Source organism: Electrophorus electricus, chromosome 4 (genome assembly GCF_041902795.1).
Source record: "Electrophorus electricus isolate QZ-2024a chromosome 4, ASM4190279v1, whole genome shotgun sequence".
Lineage (NCBI taxonomy): Eukaryota > Metazoa > Chordata > Actinopteri > Gymnotiformes > Gymnotidae > Electrophorus > Electrophorus electricus.
In genome coordinates, this window is record NC_137500.1 from 6492176 (window position 1) to 6512681 (window position 20506).

Genomic DNA, 20506 nt, shown 5'->3' on the forward strand with positions numbered 1-20506 from the left:
GCAGAATTACACAAATCCAGCTTAACAGCGATGTGACATTTTCCCCTGGTAATTAGCGATGAGCATAAGGGTTGTCATTTTTAACAGTATCGAGCTCTTAGCCTGACATGCTCCGGTGCCCATTACCCTGCTGGGCGATACATTTGGGTACATGCTTTATTGTTTGACACTGAAGCAAAAACAGCCCTTAGAGATCCCACCTGAGTTTCAGGAAAAACGTCTTCTCTGCTGAGCCTTTCCCGTAGTGAAACGTTTAAAGATACAGAAAGTAAACATTTGTATTAAGATGTAAAATTGTATTAGGAAAGGCACTATAATTCATGAACTAATTAAAAAAATGATAGGTGGGAGATGTTTCTGTGGTATTGATAGGTGTAGGCTCACACATGGATGGGTCGGGGTGTACATTATTTCCTACTGTGATGGCCACATGACCAATGTGCACATCCAGTGAAGCACATAATGAAGGACCTTTTTAAGATTAATTGGATTTATTTAAAGTAGTATCTTTCATGCTATAAACCTCACCCTATCTGATGTGGTCTGTCATTCTTATCATAAACTAAATTGGCACGTTAATGTGAGGAAAGAGAAGTGGAACCATCCTTTTCAGGTTTTTTTTTTAAGATTTTGAACAATTTCCAACAATGTTCATACTTTAAAAAAGAGGTTCCGTATTCTCATTACTTTTAGATAAGATTGCGTTCTGCACTGGGATGGTAAAGCTACTTTGTTGCTGGGGTGTACTTCGTGCTGGTAGAAGGCCGGGCTTCTCTGGAGCGGGCTTTTGGACTGCTGGTACTGTAGAAGGCCGGGCTTCTCTGGAGCGGGCTTTTGGGCTGCCGCCGCCAGGCACTGTCGTCCCGTCTGGGTAGCGTGACTCACGCCGGACAGGCGCTGAGCCATGCTCTGCTCCATGCTGAGAAAGAAGACAAACACCATAAGCTTCATAATGGCAAGCGTCACGGCTTTCACAGGCCGCACCTGCCCGTGTGTGTGTGTGTGTGTGTGTGTGTGTGTGTGTGTGTGTGTGTGTGTGTGTGTGTGTGTGTGTGTATGTGTGTGTGTGTGTGTGTGTGTGTGTGTGTGAGCACAAGACAGATGGCCTGTGCACCCTCTTGGTCCTAAAATGTGTGTGTTAAATATATCAAAAGCATCACAATTGTATAGGATTGAACACTGTTAGTTCATAAGCATAGCAACCCCAAACTCAAAGCAGTGTTAACATTAATCAAGTTAATTAGCATTTAGCAATTTAGCTGTTATGCATTGCTGCTTTCTCTAAAGCAAAGAGACAGAGATGTCCTTCAGTTAAGTAAAACATTTGCGTTTAAGAGGTTGTAAATGTAAAAAGTTACATATTACAGATGAGATGAATAATGTAGCTATACAAAAGCTATTGTAATGGCTATACAACACTGGGAATATCCAGATCTCTTTGATCAAATGTTTCAATACTAATCTTTGCAACTGTGTTAAAGGAGCAATAAGTGACCCCCCCCCCCCAGTGATACTTATTCACATTATTAAACAGCCTTTATGATACCTAGTGGCTTGGATGTTTCAGGGATTCTAGTCTAAACATGGGCGCCTCTATTTGGGCAACTTGCTCTATGGAGCATAAACTGATTCATTTGAGAACTACAATGCAAGTTGACTCTTTATCTCATGTAAATGTTGTTTGCTACTTTTTAGTTGTAAAAAAAAGTTACTTATTGTTCCTTTAACAGACTTTAATGAATCAAAAGTTACCACATGGTAAAAGCATGCCCATGACATAAATATCTATAACTATGGACAGGGCAAGAATCTTACTCAGCAGCACTTCAAGAGCCAGATTTTGGTCTACCCTCTGTGTGTGGGTGTGTGCATGTGTTGTGTTAGGAAAGTCGATTTCATTCTTCCCCTTAGGGGTCGATACATCTTTGATCACTTGGCATCATTCTATTCTATTTTCATGATCTACTTTTTTCCAACTTTAATATGGCTGTGCCACATTAGATTCACAAATGTTTGGAATTTTAATTGTGGGAAATGACCCAAATAAAATTTAGATTTAGTGTAGTTGATGACCCAAATAAAATTTAGATTTAGTGTAGTTGATGACCCAAAATAACTTATAAGGCTAAATGCCCAGCACAGTTTATTCAGATGTCTTTTATATTTAAAACAGGATGTCTAAGGTTAAAAAGAAAAAAACTTTACTCCTTTCAGAGATCAATAAAGAAAAACAGGCCTATACAGAATCCACAGTGAAATGGTTAAAGTTGCTAGAGGTCAAATAATTTGTTTGCACTGTCATTTAAAATTCCATATAATCACATAAGAGATAGTTTGCTATGAAATTAGATGAAACTTTGGGGGGGGGGGGGGGGGGGGGCGGAGTAAGGCGTTACCTACATGAGTATAATTTTGAACTGGTCAAGGGCAGGACAAAACAGAAAATGTGCGTCATGGTAGCTGGTGATGCAGTGGAGCATTGTAACGGAGGATGTCACGACAGCAACTGTTGGCATCAACATTAAACAAATAAATAAATTTTAATTGAAGGCTAACTTGCAGCTATGTAAGATCAGTGGGCATTGTGGCCATGTACCGCATCATAGCACGTCTTGCCTGTCCACATCAGATGTCCATTGTCACAATTTAGAGTACGTAGTCAAATGCTACTGAAGAAAACTGCCATTGCAACATGATGATGATATTAAAACTTATTCATTTAATCTAATGACCTATTCCATAAAGGTGTGTGTGTTTGTTTAGAACAGCTGTACATAACTTGTATGACGGGTCTGGATTACTGGTAAATTTTGCTCTTATAATATCTAATACGTAATGGAACAGAACAAGAAAATGAACAAATAGGACAAGTCCACTTAATTCCCCTTAAATCATACCAACAGTTAATGCTGAATATGTTCATGCATGTAGTTCTTGCCTAAGGACCAATGTTTGGTTTTATATACTTTCAGGACTAGGGGCTAGTCATATCCGACAATGTGGCATTATTACAACAAATACAATCCTCTCCTATAATACTCTGCTGAAGTTTCTGATGATGAATGCAGATTCAATTATGATACAGTGAAACTTGCTGTCATGTTCTGACAGCGAATGACAACACAGCATTACTGAAACTGCTGGATACATTGTGACCTTGCAGATCAAAATTCCTGATTTTCAAGTCACATTCATTCCAGGACATGCCATTCATAAAGGTCCCCTGAGAGAAATGAGTAGGCTGTATTTTTGTTTCTTAACTCGAGAAGGAATGTGGGCATGTCATGGTTCATTGAAAGCAGCTTTTGTGACTCATGTCCTCGCCATGAGTGGAATGGTAACTGAGTTGGATTGCCATTGTTTGTGGTTAATTAATAACCAAGGGATCTGCTAATCTGATAGGCAGAACATATAAATGGTTTCATTGTGTCTTCTAATGCCAACCAAAGCTCTATTATTAGTACTGGTCTAATTTTAGTAAGGTATTTTGGATTTGTTAAACCACATTTGTTTTGTGTCCTGTGTGAAAAGCTTTTGTCGGTTTTGAGGTCATTTGCAGTATATGATGATATAGGATAGGTTGTTTCATATCTAGGACAGATAGTGTGCCTATGGTAGATTTTTTTTTGTCAACCTATAGGCGAAATTATAGTTGATTTACTGAATTACATCCTAAGAAAAAATAAAATAAAATAAAAGCTAAAAGTAATTGTTCGCAAGGTTGTCGTGAATCCATTATAAAAATGTTGCAATCATAGAGCTTTTGGACCTAGTACAAAATACATCTTAGATCATGTTTATTCGCTCATTCACTGGCATTCAACTCTTAATTGGTTTATTGAACTAACAGAAAACCTGTTGATGGTTATAGCCACAGACTGAGGGATGTTATAAATCATGACCTAATCAGGATGCACCGTTTCCAAATTCCAGATAATCTATAGCTCGGCATAGACACTGCTGTATGTTGGAGCCCTGCCTATGTCTTTGGTTTAACTGTCTGGAGGGTACATCAGTATGAATTAGGAGTCCACTTAGGGTTTGTTCATGCAAGTAGCTGAAGATCACCAGATATTTAAAGAACTGTTTGGACATTCCACTGTTAAGTTCCTGTGGTTCTCCGGTTTACTTTCTCAGATGCCTTTGGGAACAGACACTGTGACAAAATGGCATGTACAAAATGTTTGGTATTCCAAAGATATTGGGTGCAGTAGAGAAGATTTCAAGGAAGTTGCATTGTATTTTATTTCTGTGGAAGCTACAAAATGTGCCTGAAACTTATCTGAAGTAATCTGTTGAAAAACAATGCCCTTCCATGTTGTTCTTGTTAATTATACAAAGAACATCCATGAATCATGTCTATTCATTCATGTCCCCATGTCCAATGTGTATATTTGCCTTGCTCTCTGTGAGTACATTCAGGCCTGTCACTGGAGCAGCTGTGGCTCAGGTATAGCCAAACCTTTCTGTGGCTTTAAATGACAGTTTACACATTCCTGATGTTAGGAACACGCCAGATAGTGCCGTCATTTTAGCGGTTTTTCCAGCTTGCCTTCTCTTTGGCAGGTTCCAGTGTGCAGACTGGAGGAATTTTGGAAGTCTGCTGATGGAAGGGTTGTTAATAACCATCATGGACCTTTACACTTTCACATTTAGTATTGTGCTTCCACGGAATATTGTCCTAAAAGAGCAGAGGTGTATGTGCGTTTGCTCTCGGGCCTTTCTCTAGAATAGCCTAAACATCGAGCAGGGCTGGGCAATGGGGTAGGAAGGTGCTTGTTCTCCCTAACTTCATTGGCCATTTGCAGTGCTTGCAGATTCAGTGTAGGGTTCAGGCTAGCAATGTGCGTGTTATTATTAGTGTTTTCTGGCAACTGGGCTCCATGACCGGAATGTGCTAGAGACCATGACCGCAGGGTGTGTGGGATTGTCCAACACTGTCAGGCCTTCTGTTCTTCATCTCTGACCAGTTCAACTTTTTTTTTTTTTTTTTCCCTTTTGCTTTTTAAATTTTGTTAGTAATACCCGATGGTCTTGCTTGGAATGAATATAAAGGTTTTCTCAAATGTCTCATGAGAAGCATGAGAATGCTACATGGTAAATATACTTGGATAGCTGTGCTTAACATAAATTATTAGATTGACCAAAATATTCTTGAAGTGTCCAGAATCATTTTGTGACAACCTGTATGTTCATAAAATCACAAATATGGCTATGAATAGGTTCATGTTAGAATTATAGTTATAAGAATGCCACATAAACTGCATTTCAGTATTGACTCTTCCTGGTTAGGGTATGGGTTTTACTAACACCTTTAAATGCATTCATCTTTTCTATGGCTTCTAAGGCTCTGTAGCAAGGGTATTCAAATTTGACCTTGAATTGAAATCCAGTCCTGGGTTTTGTAATCCTTTATAGTTGATAAATGAACTCCCACTTGCTGTCCAGATAGCAGAGTCCCTTGCAGTCTTCAAACACAAACTGAAGACCAACCTATTTGCAAAATATTTAAAGGACAACTGACACTGCTCCCATATTGACTGACTAAATTAGTACTTATTGTAGGGTATTGTTTGTTGTTTAACAAACTCTAGCACTTATTGTTTATAGCACTTTATTGTTTAAGATAGACCTTATGTATTTTGTACTTCTAGGTATCAGCATTGATCCCTGTATTCTACAGTATTCTAGTTCATTGGTATGTTTGATTCTAACCTACTGTACTAGGATATATTCTATGAGTAAATGACAAAGCACTTTTGTAAGTCGCTCTGGATAAGAGCGTCTGCTAAATGCCGTAAATGTAAATGATTCATGTGTCTGGTTGGAACATGCTTAGGTCCATCACACTCATTCTTCCCCAGTTTGGGGTGTTCTGAGTCTGAGGTTTAAAGTATTTATAATAACTGTCCTTTTGCACTGATCCAAGCCAGTTCTGCTGTTTCTCTTACACTAGTGTTAGAAGGGGGCTGCTGACTATCCAACAGCTGAATGGTTGGCTCCTATTAAAGACCACGCACCATTTTCACAGACAATTGGGATATGTTCATCTATATAGCCAATATGCTGATTTACTTGCAAGAAGCTCTGTTACAGTTCTAGAGCTTCTGTTCAGCAAATGATTTCATTCAGCTGGGGTACGTGTAGCACATTTGAACCCCGAGTTATTTTGAGCCTGAATAAATAGCACTTGGCATGGGTAAGCTTGCTGAAATGGCCACTGCGCTCCCTCATGCCTAAAGACACGAAGCACAGGCTCGTGATTCAGCCGCTGAAGTCACTGCCGTAAGCTTCATATGGCCCCTCAGCAAAGGTGATACTTTGGGGTAGATGAGAGTATGTGAATGTTCACGGACATGCAAATGCTGAGATTACGAGGACACGTCTCCCTCTCAGCGAAGAAAAAGGGGCAAAAAACCAAACACTTAATGGGAAACAGCTGGTCCACTGCTTGGCAGATACAGAGCAGAGCTATCTCCATTTTCTGTGAATTAACCAGTTTCCCTCTCTGGAAGAGCAGACCTGAATTCTCTGCCTGTTTTTGATACTTGACAGCAAGGTGTGCCACGTGTGGTAAGAGCTCTGTAAGAAAGAAGCAGGGAAGCAGTGATATTGAACCTCTGAGTTAATTAAATAAGCCAAAGTATGATTAGAGAAGCTGTTTAGTTTACCTGCGTTTGGTTTTATACTAGTGGTAAGCCAATCTTCCATTCCAGCCCCAGCTTCTATTCATGAGTAAGGAGCTTTGGGAGCTTTGTAGAAGGACGGCTCCTGCTGCAGACCGTCTGAGGTCCCTCTCCAAGTGCAAATCAGACCAGTCAGTCCAGGTTTTGTTGTTAGATTTATTTTCTCCCCTGTGACCCTGCATTTATGCTGGGTTAAGGAGACTAGACACAGCAGTTTACCTGCTGAATATCCAATAAGATGATTTATTTGAACAGAAACTTTTAATTTCAATTAAGATGGAAAATTATTTTCTCTATTTATCTATGTTGGTGATTTTAATGGTTGACTTGATTTTGAATTGCTAATTCAGCTTAATAGCAATGTGAAATAATAGCAACGTGAGGTGAGCAGGAGACGCAAGCGAGACGCAGGTGTGGGAATGGAATGTCTTTATTTTCCATTGCAAAAAATAACAACGCACCGCAGTGTGCAGCAACAAAGGGAAGTAACTCTCGTCGCATAGCGATGCAGCAGAGCAGCGGTTTCACTCGGGGTGTCCTTTGTAGACGGGTCCGGGGAATAAAGCGCAGCACTGGACAAGCGTTCCTGTGGGCTTTAAACAGAGGGAGAACAAAGGAGACAAGGACCAGGTGCTAGCAGTCAGTAATCAGGCGATTGTTTGTGTGTGTGTGTGTGTGTGTGTGTGTGTGTGTGTGTGTGTGTGTGTGAGAGAGAGAGACCGGACGTGGCCCTCGGGCGGAGTGCCTAGCACACCAAAACAATCACATGTCCATTTTTTAATTTGCACTGATTATCTTTTTTTTAGGATCACAAACACAGCCAGTGCTTCCTAAGATTATACAAAATTGTATTTCATATGTATGCGTGTGTTTCAGAGCTGCATAATCCTGTTTCAAGCCCTGAGACCATATCATCTGTCATATAAAATCAGACAATAATTTTTATGCATAATGTATGAAATGATCAAAAACTAATTATTTTGAGTGTATATGCTGATTTATTCCACAGCGATTTATACCTCACATCGCAGGTCACCGTACACCAATGCCATCTTCTTCCCTTTTACCTTTTTAGTATTTGGGTTTATCATCTTGCATCTACCATCTTGTTGTCTTGCGTGTGTTGGTCATGTTCTTAAGACAATGCCTTATGATGGTCTCTGCTGTGTTTTGACACAACAAGTCTTCGTAGCCCTTGTAAATGTAAGCATGAACATAAGAACTGAATAGGCCTCAAATAAAACACCAAATCATGCACTTTCTGCCATTTGTGTATGCATCTGCATGAAAATGGCGAATTGTAGTACTTTATGACTTTAGAGTCCTTATGACTCTATTAATGGGAATAAGATTTTAGTGCAAAAGCCTAACTGTCGAAGATGCAGATTGAGAAATAACAGCTTTTAGCGATGGTTCTTGTGCCAGAAGTGAAATTTTACCTTCGGCTTTAGTTCTAATTCAAGAATATAATCACTATATTAATCACTAGTATAATCACAATATTTTTTTTTCTATACTATGATATGATATATCATATCATATTGTCTTTATGGTGCCCTCAGGGATTCAGTCACACATTCACATGCATGATCGCATATACTAGTGTCATTTTTCAAGTTTAAAATGATAATGTTTCACAGCCTACCAGTCATCTCTCCAGTTATTTGCACACCCCAGCAGTCATTGCACAGATCAGTATTTGGTACAGTCTCACAATTTGAAAACATTGCACAGTTCTGACATGCAATTATTGCACAGTTCAGTATTCATTGCACAGTCTCACAACCACTGCAGTTACTGCACATACCCATAATTATTGCACAGTCTCACAAAGCAGCCAGTTTTCAGATATTGCACAACCTCGTAGTTAAATAAATAAAACCCCTACAATAATTGTACAATATTGTCTCAATTTTCTTACACATCTCAGAATAATTATCGTCTGCAATAATTGCAGTTACCTAGACATGGCTATTTATTTATTGAAGGAGGTACAAATTGATTTTTTAAATGAATTAATTTACAAAATATTTAAAAACATTTTTAATGAAATGCCATTAAATGTAAAAATATTTAGAATTAGTTGCATTTCAATAAGTGACAGAAGTCGCCATGAGCTCATGGTGATTCGAGTTTTAAAAAATGCAGTTAATGTCTTCACATTCCTCTGATTAAATTTGTGCATTTTATTTCATTCAATAAACACTCCGTTTCCCCCACTTCTTCTCAGGGGAAGTCAGGAGATTAATGGTGTGTAGTGGCGTTTCTAATAAGGAACCTCTCAGATGTAAAATTGATTAGCTGTGATAACATCAGCAAAAGTGCCGTTCAGCGTATATTTAGTGCTTTGTTGGTTTTTCCGTCTCTCGGTGTCCGCTGGGGTGTTGAGGCTTATAAGCGCTTAGGAAGCTAGGCCTGGAACTGCACTGCTCATTGTTTCTCTCTTCTCCAGCGGTCCTGCAACTGGGAGAATATGCGCTGAATCAGGAGAGGCAGACATGATGGTGGTGAAGTGGAACTACTCTGTGATCGCTGGTGGTCGAGTGCATGAAGCTAATTAACTTGTGATTTACTCATGCTGTAGCTCCAAAGGTCTAACAAATTAGCTAAAGAGTCTGAACTTTCCCAGCCTATATCTGCTAGGTCATTCCCCAGTTACTCCACAAAAATGAAATAAGATTACATTTTAACTCAGTACTGATTAGGCTTTAATTTACACATCATTTACTATTAATTGCATAATAAAAAATACTTAGAGCTTCACTGCCATGTGCTGTAAGTCTGAGAAGTGTATACACACACACACAGCCCACACCATTTCATGATTCCTCCCTGCTTGCAGAAGTCAGATAGGTGGCATGGATAAGTCAGACTTTGGATGTTGTAAAACCTTCTTCTGAGCTCTCATCAGTCCTCGAAAAGCAGATAGGCTTGTTGCACCTAATAAACTATATATTTTATTACTGCACATGAAAATATCTCATATATTCCTCTTGATTTTTTTTTTTAAGGAGCTGAAGTTTCATTTTCAAACGTAGTCCTTATCAGGCTGCTGTGGACTGCATAGCTTTACCAGAGCAGTGATCAAACAGGAGCAGGCTATAGCTGTCTGCTGAATGCAGTTTGGCCACATCCATTCTCTACAGACCTATGGCATGATTGATTGATTGATTGATTTTTTTTTTTTCCCCAATGTCATTGCTGCTATAGGTCTGATTACTAACCCTGTGACAGTGGTTCATTCTGTCTCCTAAGCTGTCTTGGAAGTAAGAAGAAGCTTATTAAATGTGGTGCCATTTACATCAGTCAGAACCAAGTATAATATGCAGAAACAAATAGTTTCCCAGGGGAAGAGTTTTAGGCCTCTTAACCCCTTATCAATCACCTGCTGAAGATATCCTGGTTTAATGTCAAAGCTAAACAGATCCCCGAATACAACCTTGAGGCACTCTGCCCAGTGCTTCACAGTGGTTTCAAGTGTCTGGTTTCAAGTCGTAGTGCTTGTCTGATTAAAACGCACTGAAAATCAAGGAGGTGCTGCTTAGGAAGTAAAATTTTCACCTTTGTTGAGCACAGTAAGCACAGTGGCACCACTGAGTATGGCGTGGCACTCACTTTCACCTGCAACGTGCCGCTTCATGACCTCAGCATGGAAGAGGGGCAGTTTGTCTGTCAGCAACCATTCTGAATATTGTTTTTTTTTTCACACTCATTCATGTCCCACATTAGATACTTTGGAGCTATTGTATTTCACATTGTTTGAGGTTTTTGTTTGTTTTAAGCAATGTCGTTTGATTTCTGTTGTTTTTAAATATAGTGCACTAACATTAGACACCTGTTTCCTGAGCTACACTGGAGCCTGGATGTCTGGCACAGCATGGCCTGTTCATGTCTGAAGGACTGTTACTCTGTTACCTGAGCTGTCTGCAATGACTGGGGCCTGATGGCTTTACTTTATGTAGACTCCAGCCCTAAGATGAGAGCGCTCGTCTCAGTGGCAAAAGCCTCATTTTCTCTTATCACTGTGATCTGACAAGCCATTGGTCTTCTTTGTATGCCGATCAGAGCCGCACCTCCTCTTAAAATACTGCCGCACCTCCTCTTAAAATACTGCCGATCAGAGCCGCAGCTCCTCTTAAAATACTGCCGATCAGAGCCTCACCTCCTCTTAAAATACTTCCGATCAGAGCCTCACCTCCTCTTAAAATACTGCTGAAAAGAGCCTCACCTCCTCTTAAAATACTGCCGATCAGAGCCGCACCTCCTCTTAAAATACTGCCGATCAGCCGCACCTCCTCTTAAAATATTACTGATCAGAGCCTCACCTCCTCTTAAAATACTGCTGAAAAGAGCCTCACCTCCTCTTAAAATACTGCCGATCAGAGCCTCACCTCCTCTCAAAATACTGCTGAAAAGAGCCTCACCTCCTCTCAAAATACTGCTGAAAAGAGCCTCACCTCATCATAAATGCTGCAGCAGGCAGGAGTTTAATGCTGTTTGCCCCAAATGAAGTCTCCCATCTTTCTCTAATCCATCACCCCTGTTCCCACCACCACCCACTCAGGACTTCTTTTAAAGCTTTATTAAATGAATAGCCTCTCCGGTTTGCTGGAGGGAACTGGTTTAAATAAATTCTGAAACTGTACACATTTAGACATGTACTTTATTCCCAAATCCAGCACTGCTTTCTCTCTCCCTGTTCACATTTCTTTGTCTTTTCATCCTCCTACTACAGTGCCTCATAAAAAAAGCCTTTTTATATCAGGTTGAGCTATGCGTGTCAATTAATACTTGGTGCTTTGGCACTAGACTAGTATTATCTTATCTAAAAGTACTCATTTTCATTTTAGATTATTAATATTTTTTTCCATTTCTTCTAGATTTGCTCATTTGTGCATATCTACGTGTCCTGTGTGTATCTCTGTCGCGTGTACCCGTGGCAGAGCTGTGTATTGGTCTTGTTTCCTACTGGTATATTTTCATCTGTATGAAAAGCGTTGGTCACAGCTCTGTGCCACGTGCCGTCCGCTGGCCACGGCTGGAGGAGATAACACTGGGATGGTAGAAAGGTCCTTTACTCTAGTGATAGTCCTTCCTTCCTGCCCACAGTAGTGGCACAGTAGAAGTACATAAAACGTTATTCCAAAACTATTTGGAAGAACATGTCGGAGAGACCCAGCTCTTCTGAAGTATTGCCTTCTGAATAAGGGGGTAATATCGTTGGTTAGATAAATATCACCTTCACTTGATAACAAGTGCAAGTTCGTAGTGTAGCTGTGTAACTTGTTTCTGCTCCATGTGTTTCTCAGTCTCCATTCATTCCACTAAAGTATCTCAGTAATTCAGTAGTGTGGGGAGGGCAGTTCTGACTTGCACCTCTGCGGTAGGTCAGAAACGGTGACTTCAGTCGGGGCTCCTCAATACTGTCTCGCCTGTTGGTCTCAGACCTCCGGCTCACCTTGTGTGGGGACAGCAGGCAGATAGAATCACACACCAGAGTTCCTGTCAGAATTAGACACATACGTTGCCCTCTTCTCCATATTACCTCTCGCCTCATCTCACCTCAACTTACTTCTCTCTCTGTCTCGGTTTCCCATCCTGCCTCTCTTTATCACTTCAACCCCCCGCCCCCCAACAGTTTATCCAAAGGAACAATCCCTTTGTGGTGTTTTGTTCCTGTGCTCCATACATACATCTAATGTTCTGGAACTGTACCTTCTTCTCTGAACGAAAGTGCTTCCACTGACTGATACTGCCACGACCTTTGAAATTATTGTCAGCTTGTATGCCAAGCCGAAGGTTTCATTACAGCACAATGGAGCCAGCTGTAAAAATTGTCTTACCCTTTCATGATGACATAAGTGTTTTCCATTTGCCTGTGGGCAGGGAGGCCTGTGTGTTTTCTAAAGTTTGTGTTTGTATAAAGGACAGTGTCATCATGGTGTGTTGGATCTCACATTTCATGAATTCCATCTTTGTGACGGTTAGCATTTAATCGCAGTAATTCAACCCAAGGGCCCTTTCGTTAGTTCTTCCTAGTCTTCCCTTCGCTGCCCTGCACTGCTGCACTTCTGAAATGTTATCTGAGCAGGCTTCCTCTTGAAGTTTCTGAGCTTTAGAAATGACTCTGGAGGCTTGTTCCCCCTGCCATGCTGAGGCCCAGAGCCGTGCTCTGGCCTTTTGACAGCAGTGTTTGAGGTTCCATGGCTCCACTGTAGGTCACAGTGACGTGTGGCCCTTCTGAAGATTGTGGCCCCTACCTAAATCAGCTCGCCTGCCTGCCCTGCTGACTCCAACTCTTTTAATCTCCATTATTTACTGGCCATAAATCTCAGTGAGACTCACTCACCCTGACAGAGTGGAGTGGACAAGAAGGAAAATGGGAGATTTAGGGCAGCTTTTGCCGTTATTGAGGATATGCACAGTAGGAAGAAGAGATTCGCCTCCAGTCATGCTTTTCCTTTTCCACTGTAGTTGCAACGTCTAAGCTGAGATCAGACCATTTGCAGCAAACTTCTGTTTACAGTCAGTGTACCGTCGCAGCTCATGATCGGCAGCTCAGGGAGGGGCTCAGAACACCCACAGAGATGCTGTAAGACTGTGATCAGGCATCGCCCCTCAGCCTCAAGCCCCGCACCAGTGTCTTCTCTGCCCTTCTTACTCACTCAGTGCAAGGGCAAAGCCTAAAGCATGTAAACATAGTCTGGCTAATCAAATGTAGGCACAGCCATGCTGTTAAGCAATCATCTTTTTGGCTGCATATGAGGGATGGAGACTGTGGCCTCCAGATGGCATGTGTAATGGGGGGGGGGTTGTGTGTGTGTGTGTGTGTGTGTGTGTGTGTGTGTGTCTGTGTGGTAATAGGGCTACAGGATGAGGTTAGAGTGGCTCTGCAATCTAACGGGCCCATCCCATCCTGCCAGGATCCTATGGGATGCGTGGCAGGAGCTTGGAGCTCACACTGGAAAATACTACGCACATGACTGCACTCCAGCATTCCAATACGGACCGTCAGATTTGTAACGTTGGGCTCACAGTATTTAATCAAGAGAGAGACATTGAAATGGGATGCATTCCAGAAAGCTCCTGGATACAATTTTTTTTGGCTGGCCAAGTTGCAGCATATAGTCTCCGAAGCGTTTATATGATAATGGAATGCAGATAATAACATATGTTCCTGATAATGAATATCCCTGCATTCCTGTTAAGTGCCAAGATGGTGATTGTTGATGGCATAAGTACAGCAGCAGAAGGTGAGAGAGAGAGAGAGAGAGAGAGAGAGAGAGAGAGAGAGAGAGAGAGAGAGAGAGAGACAGAAGAGTGACGAGAATACCGAGAGCACAGGAGTGAATAAGGCCATCAACAGGGCAATTCAATTAGCCAGTCTTTACAGGAGAGGGGGATGGAGTGAGGTGGTATGGTGAGAGAGTGATGGAGAGTGATTAATCACACAGAATGTTACTCTGTTTAATGCTTAGAAAATAAATGCATTTTTTCACAAGGGATGACACATGCCTTCATAGTGAAGGGTCTTGTTTATCTCTCTCTGTCAAACAGAGGCTACGAGTGATAGACTTGACCATGAATGTGCATGTATAGTTTCTTCTACGTGTATTTATGTTCTGTATTTGTAGAAATGTGAGCTTCTACATGCACAAAACGGTGCCCCCTACAGTTAGAACTTTTGTACACTGAAAGAAATGATTTTTCAATCTTTCTTGGATGCATGTAAACCAGGGGTTTTAGCTCTAGTCCTGGAGCCCCACTGCCCTGCACAGTTGGACGTTTCCCTGGCTCATCAGCTAGGTACCAAGCCTTTCGTGTGCTGGATCAGGCGTACTGGGCTGCAGTCCATTTGAAAACGTGTGCAGGGTAATAGAGCCCTAGGACTAGCCTTGACGGTGCAAGCAGTATACCACTAATGCCTCAAGATGTAAAAATAATAATTAAATCTGCCGAAAATCCGAGAACCCTACACGGTTAGGCGAGGTGGTTACTGCAACAACTGTGTCTGCCTGTGTGTCTTAGGTCCAACTGGCTGAAGCCGTGCTGTGGGAGACGGGCGGCCCTGTGGCAGGTGTGCCTGCTGAGTGCAGGCTTTAACTGTTTCCTGGTGGCTTGCGTCATCCTGGTGGTGGTCCTTCTGAGTGCGGAGCTACTCATCGACACCAGGCTGCTGCAGTGTAAGCACCCCAACAACCTGCGCTGTCATGCCGGCCCGTGGGAGGAGAGAGCTCCCAGCACTCCCCAGGCCACTTCACAAACCCAACACTGCACACTCGCTGGGCATTTTACCTTTGTTTAGAAAGCCTGTGAACAAATATTTTAGCATTTAAAAAAAAAAAAAAAAAAAAGAATCTGAGAACTTTTGAATATGAATATGGGAACTTGTGACTTGTGTTGCAGTTTTCCTCGGTGATGATTGCGTGTCATCCTAAAGATTTGGGATGGGTAGGCCAAAGAGGCTTTTGCTACATGCTTGAGCCACTGAGTGTTAGTTCTACTTCTGGGTGTTTGTTGGTAAATATTGATTTGAAGCATGCTTTTTGTGTTTGGTGAGCTCAGATTAACACGGAGCGTAACTGTAGGAATGAATCGGCTCATTTAGCACAGTGAATCGGAGCAGTATGAAAGTACCACTTGTTTGCGTGCTATAGGTTCCAGATCTCATTCACACAATAATTACACTGAACCTGTAACACACTGACATCTTTATCTTTTGTGTCTGTGTTTGGAAACTATTGACATTTATGAAAGAAATGCAGGCGTACTAATGGACAAACACTTTGATCATAGTTCACCGCTTCTTGGGAGATAAAATATGTCCAGCAATTGTAACTGCATTCAGGTTTAGTAATTAACATGTCTTTAATTGTAATATGAAATTATTAAAAGTATTATGAAGGATTAATGGTAGAATACATTTAACACAATTATCCTCCTCATTTATTTAGTCATTATTATGTCAAATATGTGACACTTAATGACACCACACGACAACTAAAACGGTGCATGTTCAGAAAGGTTTAAACATTAGTAATAAAATGGATTTAATTGATTTAACAGACTTTAAAAAAAATACATTTAAAACAACATTTAAAAATCCCATATGAGCAGTCTTGTTTGCCAATAACACGTGGTTTTATAAGGTTTCAAAGTTATGTTCCGACTTTTTGTCAACACCATCAAACATTCATTAAAATGTATTACAATTAGGCAAAAACAAGGGCAGCCGTCACTCTAAAGGACCCCTTGTCACATTTCACGTCTGCAGAATACATCAGTGTCAGACATATTGTGGTAATTTTTATAGTTTTTGAATATTTTAAATCTTAATGTTAATATGTCCTATGTCACCACCATATGTCGACACAGTATTCAGTTTTCTGAGAAATGTATTTTAAATTTTGAGATAACTCAAGGTTGAGCAAGCACGGAGCAGCTCCCCTCTAACATAGTATAGGTTATTACGATAAAGTTAGTATAGGTATAGTTTATTACGATAAAAGACCTTCAGATATGATATTAAAACATGGATAGTGATGGATGAGCATAGGAACAGGAGCAGAGTACAAAAGCAAATGCCAAGAATGAAAATCAGCACAACTAGAATTAAAAGAGGCATTTCTAAGGCAGAGCAGGCAAAGGTGGAAACAGGAAAAATAAGAAGAATATAGAAAGAACAGGAAGGTGGGAAGAAGAGAAGGAACTGGACGTATAAGCTAAATAACCCTTCAACTTCAACTGCCCTTTAGGCAATTGCCCCTCAACCATTGTAACAGCCACACGCCATCTACCCCATAGCTAAGTACCTCTCAAACAAAATTATCCCTGTCAGCCAAATACCCCTCAACAATAACTACCCCATCAACCTAACCTTCAACTACAACTACTCGGATAATGAACCCTCACCCTCAGCTACCCCACAGCCAATTGCCTCTTCCCCAGAATTACCCCATCACAGCCAAATACCCTTCAAACGCAATTACCCTACAGCTAGATATCCCTCAATCAAAATTCACCCCACAACCAAATACCCTTCAAACAACTACTTCCATCAGTCTGATAGTCTTCTACTATAACCCCTCAGCTTCAAATAATCCAAAGCCAACTGCCCCTCAAGCAAAAAAGCCCTTCCCAGGCAAATGCCTCTGTGTTGACCTTTGGGAGTGATGACTTTGGCAAACACATATCTGGCTATAACATGCCTTTCCATTTTGAATGAAGTGTTTGTAAAATCTAAAATCTTCACTATTTACTACTATTCCCTTGTCCTGTCTGGCCTTTTTAAAAAAGTCCCTGATAGATGTGCTGAGGAGGACCGGGGAGGGGGAGGAAGAAGAGCCACACAAATTCGGGGCAAGCGACTAGCAGAGGAGTGGATGGAGGGAGAGCGGCACGGGGGTCCGGATGGACGGACGGGTTAAGAGGGCGTGGCGATGGCTGAACGCAGCGCGGTGATCAGCCATAATCGGGCTGATAAATAGGTAGGCAGGCAGAGGAAGCTGCAGCAGAAACGGCACAGCCAGCCCCGCGGGAGTGGACGGGCGGATCTGAATAGCAGAAATACCTGACACGCTTCCAGTTCAGACAGCTGCTGTAATGGTAAATGGCTCTTCGCGTCACCTGAATGTGACATGGGTGTGCGTGGGAAATATGCTTCTGCATAACGAGTGTGACTCTCGGGTTGTTGGAAAGGGAGGGATTCTGAGGTCACCCTCTGTGAGGTGGTTGTCTTACCCTGAACCTGTTCACCCTGGAATTACTGGAGCCAAGCTAAAATGGATACCTGCCTTCCGCTTCATGCGTTGTAATGAATCGGTGATAATTGCAATGCGAGCGTTTTATTGGAGCTCGTTGTATTATTGATGTCAAAGTTCAATCTAAGAGGCCTAACATTTGTGCGAAATGAAATGCGAATGGCCTTCTTGTGCTGTATGCATGTATACTTGTTTGTTGTTGTTGCTGTTGTTGATTTATGTGATGAATAAAGAGCTTTCCGTTCTGCTGAGGGTGTTTTATATGTTCCATCTCCTCAGTTACCAATGCGTTCCAGTTTGCTGGCATCATCCATTGGATCAGCCTGGTCACTCTCTCACTCTTCTTCACTGAGGTGTGTGTCCGTGTGTTTTCCTAAGTTTTCTTCACTGAGGTATGTGTGCGACTAGTGCTGACCTAGTGAGGGAGAGAAGGGTCTACAGCCCTCCGTGCCAGCAAGCACAACTCACCGCGTCTCCTCCAGTTATCTGGACGAATTCTTGCTGATTTAGCGCGTATGAATATATAATCACATTGTCACTGTTGAATTATGGGCAGCATTTTGCACAGAGAAGAAAGAAAGTTAGATTTAAGGTTGGAATAATTTTGCTGAGGTGTTGGGATTTTTAGGATTCATAGACGTTTACAAGCACTGGGGTTGTGAACACTGTTGCTATTGCGGCTCCAAATTCTGAATTACGGAATGTCTGCTTTCCTTCTGCAAATCCGTTATTTAGTTCTGCTGCATGGACTTGGCTAGAAGACCCCTATCTGTCTCTCTTCCTTATGAATTCCCTTCTGTCTTTGAAGCATACATTCTGCTTCAAATCAAGGGCTCAGCAGCCCAGCGCCTCGATAAGGGAGACGCAAATGTGCTGACCCGTCAAAATACTTGATCCCTCAATTTTTTTCCTGCGAATCTGTTTCTCTTCCACTTTCTGTGACTTTCTATGAATCTTTCCCTACTATCTGCTCTTCCTACTTCTCCTTCTCTCTCTCTCTCTCAGACTGTCTTCAGGATTGTGGTACTGGGGATATGGGATTACATAGAGAACAAAGTCGAGGTAAGCTCCCCAGGGTTCTGTTAGGACAGGTGGGGAGAGAGAGAGAGAGAGAGCGAGAGAGAGAGAGAGAGAGAGAGAGAGAGAGAGAGCGAGAGAGAGAGAGAGAGAGAGAGAGCGAGAGAGAGAGAGAGAGAGAGAGAGCGAGAGAGAGAGAGAGAGAGAGAGAGAGAGAGCGAACCTTTATAAAGGAGATGAGATGCGAGTCTTTCCCTGCTGCAGTGTTATGCTCTCAATGTCACAGTAGTGGGGGGGAGCAGGAATGGCCCACTGCTGTGCTCACACTGCATGTGTTCTCCCAAGGTGCTGCTTGTTGTGTCCTATAAACAGTGGGTTTCCTAACTGAGTAACACTCCAATGTTCAAAATTCTAAGCGAGCATTAGGAAGTTAAATACATTTTTTTTTTACTGTGTAGAAATATCTATGATCTGTGAGCATGATTCCATTTTAGTGACCGATTGGAGCGAATTTGCTAACGTCTCGAATCAGCCCCTCCAGGACACACGTCCCCGCTACGCCTCGTCCCCGTTAGACCCTTCTGTTTGACAGGGCAAGGACAGGAGGTGTGTGATTGTGCGTTGGCTGCAGGTGTTTGACGGCGCCGTGATCGTGCTGTCGCTGGCTCCGATGGTGGCCTCCACCGTGGCCAACGGCCCCAGCAGCCCGTGGGACGCCATCAGCCTCATCATCACCCTGCGCATCTGGAGGGTCAAGCGGATCATCGACGGTGAGGCGCCCTGCACTACCGCCAGCTTACTGGCTCTGGCTCATTGTTGATTTGGTCATTTTGTTATTTACTTCCGTTTGGTATTTACACTGCCTGTACTCTTGAGACGGCATTCATATTTTGTGATGGGTGAAAGCATTGATCATGATAAATAATATCATAAACAGTGCATTGATTTGAGCGTATCGTGTGCCCTAAAGCAAATTTCCTTATATGGGTGTTAATAAAAAAAGAATCATTTAGCTTCCATAAAAAGGCATCGAGGATGGAGATTATTCTGACAGGTAGTCGTTAGGAGTCCGTTTGCTCTTCAGTCAGTAAGGGCTTCTCGGGCAGCTTGGCCAGCATCCTTCGGTCCCATTAAAATTCATGCTGACCTGCTGTGGCTGCCTGAAAGAACCATAATGCCAATAGTGTTCAAACAGATCTATTAATGCAAGGGTATGCATGGCCAGTGGCCCCACCCCTGTGCCCTGACCACCCCACCCCCCACCCCCGAGGTGCTCCACCTAATCTGTCTCGCAGAAGAAACAGGAAGCCTAACAGTATTGGCAGACATGCATTTCCACTCTGCTTTCCACAGAATAGGTAGAATGGAACAGGCTATCAGGCTCATAAAGGGTTGTGTCGCAATCCTTTATTGTAGTGTACCACAAACCATGCAAGTGATTGTATTCATAGGTTGTTGTGAAATGCAAATGCATATTTCTTTGACAGAACTTTATTTTTTGCACAAGGTGTACCTTCTGACAAATTCTATTTTTACTTTGAGTCAGGCACCCAGTCCATCAAAAGTCATTGTCTGGGATGAATTCCCACCTGCCATAACAGTGACACTATTTTATTTTAAAAAATAACAACAAAAAAACAATGAGTACAATCTGAATCAACAAATGCGCCTCTGTTTTGTCATGAAGCATATAAACACTTTTTGCTGACTGTTCATTTGCTGTCAGCCTATGTCTAGTCATCTGGATCACTATTCTGTGTTTATCCGCCTTTACACAGACAGTGAGTTTATCAGTTAGGAGACATTTAATCCTGCTTCTCTTGCATTCGCATGAGTCCTGTATCTTGACATGAAACTGCATTTCTATCAGCGTTTCTCTGTCCTCTAAATGTGCCCTCTTCTGCTTGTTCTCATATGTCTGTGATATTGGCGCAGTGTGCAGTCAGCAGGAAGGGTGTGAGAAACACTAATGCTATCCCAGACCTTTTACTAACTCATAGAATGTGTAGTTTCTAGTAAGTACCAAAATCCACACACACACAC

At 42.0% G+C, this 20506-nt stretch overlaps 1 protein-coding gene across 4 annotated transcripts in view; it reads left to right on the forward strand.

The window, feature by feature from the left end:
- Nucleotides 1-20506, forward strand: part of tmem266 (transmembrane protein 266) — a 39615-nt gene that overhangs the window by 13268 nt on the left and 5841 nt on the right. For 3 of the 4 annotated variants that reach the window (XM_081712004.1, XM_035519777.2, XM_081712006.1), the window contains 4 exons: nucleotides 14715-14869; nucleotides 17726-17799; nucleotides 18452-18508; nucleotides 19095-19233. In XM_081712004.1, the coding sequence (XP_081568130.1) occupies nucleotides 14715-14869; nucleotides 17726-17799; nucleotides 18452-18508; nucleotides 19095-19233 (425 nt within the window). The remainder of the gene's footprint in view (nucleotides 1-14714; nucleotides 14870-17725; nucleotides 17800-18451; nucleotides 18509-19094; nucleotides 19234-20506) is intronic. The other variant, XM_081712005.1, reaches the window with a different exon arrangement.